Here is a 2,931-nt window from a genome sequence, read left to right on the forward strand (position 1 = left end):
AAAAAAAAATACCTATTGTATTTATTTATCCTTTCTACTATTTTATTTGTGTTAGTACCTGTTTCATTCTTTTACTTATTCTTTTTTCTGTTTGTAAGATAAACACTAAGTTTCTTTAAATTTTTCTTCATTAATAATGAAGTTACTGGGAGTGTATATTTAGGGCAACTTGAATCTATACTCCCAGGAAAAAAAGTTAAAAATAAAATAAAATAATGAAGTCATTTTAAGGCTATAAATTTTCCTCAGAATACAGCTTTAGCTGAATCCTGTGGGAGTTGGATATGAAGGGAATCTACCTTTGCAGTGTTTTATATATAGTTCATAACATCAGACAAGTCTCTTTTACATCCAGAGATTTTTTAAAAGGATTTGTTAACTTCTTTTTTTAATAGGAAACCCTAGTTTGTAGGGGCCTGTTCATTTCAAAATATTTGTCTCTTTTTTACATTTTATTGCTTTCTTAGAATTGTACTGAACTGTAATCAGATTATATGTCCTATTATATCTCTTTATTCAACTTACATTATATTGTGGCCCACTACATGATTATTTTTTGCAACTATTCCATGGGCTTAACTAGATGCAAAATTCTCTCTCTACATATAATTAAATTGAGCTTGCTGTTTGTATTAGTCAATCCCTTTATTCCCATACCTGTTTTTCGGCTACAGATTTGTCTAATTCTGGGATGGCCGTACTGAAGCTTGGGGAAGGGTGAGGGCGGCATTCTGGTCTGGGGCCCATCCTACCTTCCGACCAGTGCCAGAGTCCAGGGACCCCAGGACACGCCTGCTGTACTGCTGGGGGGCGCAGGAGCAGAGACAGGTAGTTGGGGTGGGGGGCAGTCAGTCCGGTTGCCAGGAAGCAGACCCGGACACAATGGGGTCTGGGAGCTGGGCAGGGCAGGAGCAGGGCAGGGCGGGAGTGTGTGTGTCGCGGGGGGGTCCAGTCACCTCGCTTTGTTTTTTGTTTTCCCACACCCGGGGCCACCACAGCAGGTCAGTGAACCCGGTCGCCCGTGCGGGCGCCTCCTCCCACACCCTGTCCCAACGCCACTGAAATACCCTGTTCCCCACAGGCCCAGGGCAACTCCCCCCAGTCTGGGTCTAAACTTGGCGCACCCGAGAACTCAGCCCTGCTGAGCTTGTTTCTGGGGGGGGGGGGCAGAAACCGCGCCCCCCACGCCCCCAGTCGGGAAAGCCACCGTTTGTTTTCCCGGCGCCTGGGATACGGGACGGGCCCCGCCCCCGAGTCGCGCTCATCCCGGGGGACCCGGCAGCGCGCTCCCGGCGCATCTCAGGTGGAGCGGCCCCGCGGCCGCCTTCCGTCCGCAGGTGCTGCAAGCCGTGAGCGCCCACGGCCCGCGCCATGGGCTCGGACATCTGGGTTGGGCCCTGGCGGCCACACCGGCCCCGCGGCCCCATCTCGGCGCACTTCACAGGCCCCGGGCCCAAATACAAGCTGCCCCCGAACACCGGTAGCAGGCGCGGGCTCCGCGGTTGCAGGGGTGGGACGGTGCCGGGGCGGAGAGACCGGGGAGGTCTGCGGCTGGCCCGGGTGTGCGGTGCCGGGTGTGCGGTGCCGGAGCTGCGCGGGCTGAGGGCAGGGGAGGAGCGGGCGGGTCCGTGCTCGGGCGCCGGGACGGAGGAGGGGCCTGAGCGGGGGCCGCGGGCCGTGCGCCCGCCACGGGTGACGCCGGGACGCCCCCGCAGGCTACCTGCTGCACGACCCGTCGCGCCCGCGCGCCCCCGCCTTCACCTTCGGCGCGCGCCTCCCCACGCAGCGGACGACGTGCGGCCCCGGGCCGGGCCACCTGGTGCCCGCACGCACGACCGTGCGCGGCCGGGACGGCGCCCCCGCCTACTCCATCCTGGGCCGGCTGCGCCACTCGGCGCCTTTCCTCACTCCCGGACCCGGTCAGGACCTGGGACCCCGCTCGCCCCCACGCAGAGCTGCCTCCGGGGAGGCCGACTCGGGAATTCCCCACCCGAACCCCGAGGTCCCCTCGGTGCCCCAGCGCCCCATCTTCGGCAGCCCCATTTCCGGATCTCAAGACCCAGAACCCCGATCCCCCCCCACCCCGGGTCTTGACAAATCGCGGCTTCGGTTCCCCCGGACCCCACCGCCGGTTCCCGCCAGGCCCCCGCCCGTCCCCGCCCACAGCCTTGGCTCCCCCGCAGGCAGCTACTTCCCGGAGCGAGCTGGGAACGCGACGTACCCCAGCGCGCCTCGGCACAGCATCGCTCCCCGAAACTGGGGTATCAACGCGGAGCACCAGACCCCAGGTGAGGTCAGGAAGTCAGCACACCGGACCTTCCCGCCCCAGCCCCCGACCGCCCTGCAGGCGCTGGGTCCACCCTGCACTCGCACGGGCGGGGAGCCCCCGCGCCTGTCCGCAGAGACGCACCCCTGCCCCAGCCACCCCTGCGGGCTCCTTCCCAGGTCCCGGGTCCTACACTGTGCCCTCGCTCCTGGGCCCGCGCGTCGTCGGCAAGGTCTCGGCCCCCACGTACTCCATCTACGGCCGCGGCACAGTGGGCAGCTGCTTCGAGGACCTCAGCAAGGTGGGGGAGGGCCCGATGGGCTCAGCATAGCGCGGGGTCAACGGGGAGGACGGCACCTGTGGTCAGCGGGCAATGGAGGCCAGACCGGCACCCCTTCCGCCCTCCGCAGACCCCGGGCCCCTGCGCCTACCACGAGGTGAACCCTGGAGTCTACAAGTCCCGGGCCCCCCAGTTCACGATGCTACCGCGGACTGCAGTTCCCCAAGACAACACTCTCAAGCCTGGGCCCGCAGCCTACAACGTGGACCAGGTGGTCTGGATTCCAGGGTCAAGGGTCGGAGGCGGGGGATGAGGGTCTAAGGTCCGAGGTTTGGGATCAGGGTTCCCGGGGGCACAGGGTCCCAGCGCGTGGCGGGGCGGCTGG

The 2,931-nt window shown here is 62.0% G+C and overlaps 1 protein-coding gene across 2 annotated transcripts; it reads left to right on the forward strand.

Annotated features, from left to right (window-relative positions):
• The first annotated feature begins 677 nt into the window (after positions 1–677).
• On the forward strand, positions 678–2,922 carry ODF3B (outer dense fiber of sperm tails 3B). 2 transcript variants are annotated; one of them, XM_012648763.1, is made up of 6 exons: positions 678–828; positions 1,338–1,480; positions 1,716–1,919; positions 2,184–2,288; positions 2,446–2,567; positions 2,677–2,922. In XM_012648763.1, the coding sequence occupies exons 2-6, from the start codon at positions 1,372–1,374 to the stop codon at positions 2,857–2,859; spliced, it is 723 nt and encodes a 240-aa protein (XP_012504217.1). In that variant the 5' UTR covers positions 678–828; positions 1,338–1,371; the 3' UTR covers positions 2,860–2,922. The 2 variants fall into 2 exon arrangements, with proteins under 2 accessions (XP_012504217.1, XP_012504218.1); XM_012648764.1 differs by lacking the exon at positions 678–828 and having other exon boundaries at positions 1,282–1,480.
• Positions 2,923–2,931: the final 9 nt, after the last annotated feature.

Source organism: Propithecus coquereli, unplaced genomic scaffold, assembly GCF_000956105.1.
Source record: "Propithecus coquereli isolate 6110/MARCELLA unplaced genomic scaffold, Pcoq_1.0 Scaffold294, whole genome shotgun sequence".
NCBI lineage: Eukaryota > Metazoa > Chordata > Mammalia > Primates > Indriidae > Propithecus > Propithecus coquereli.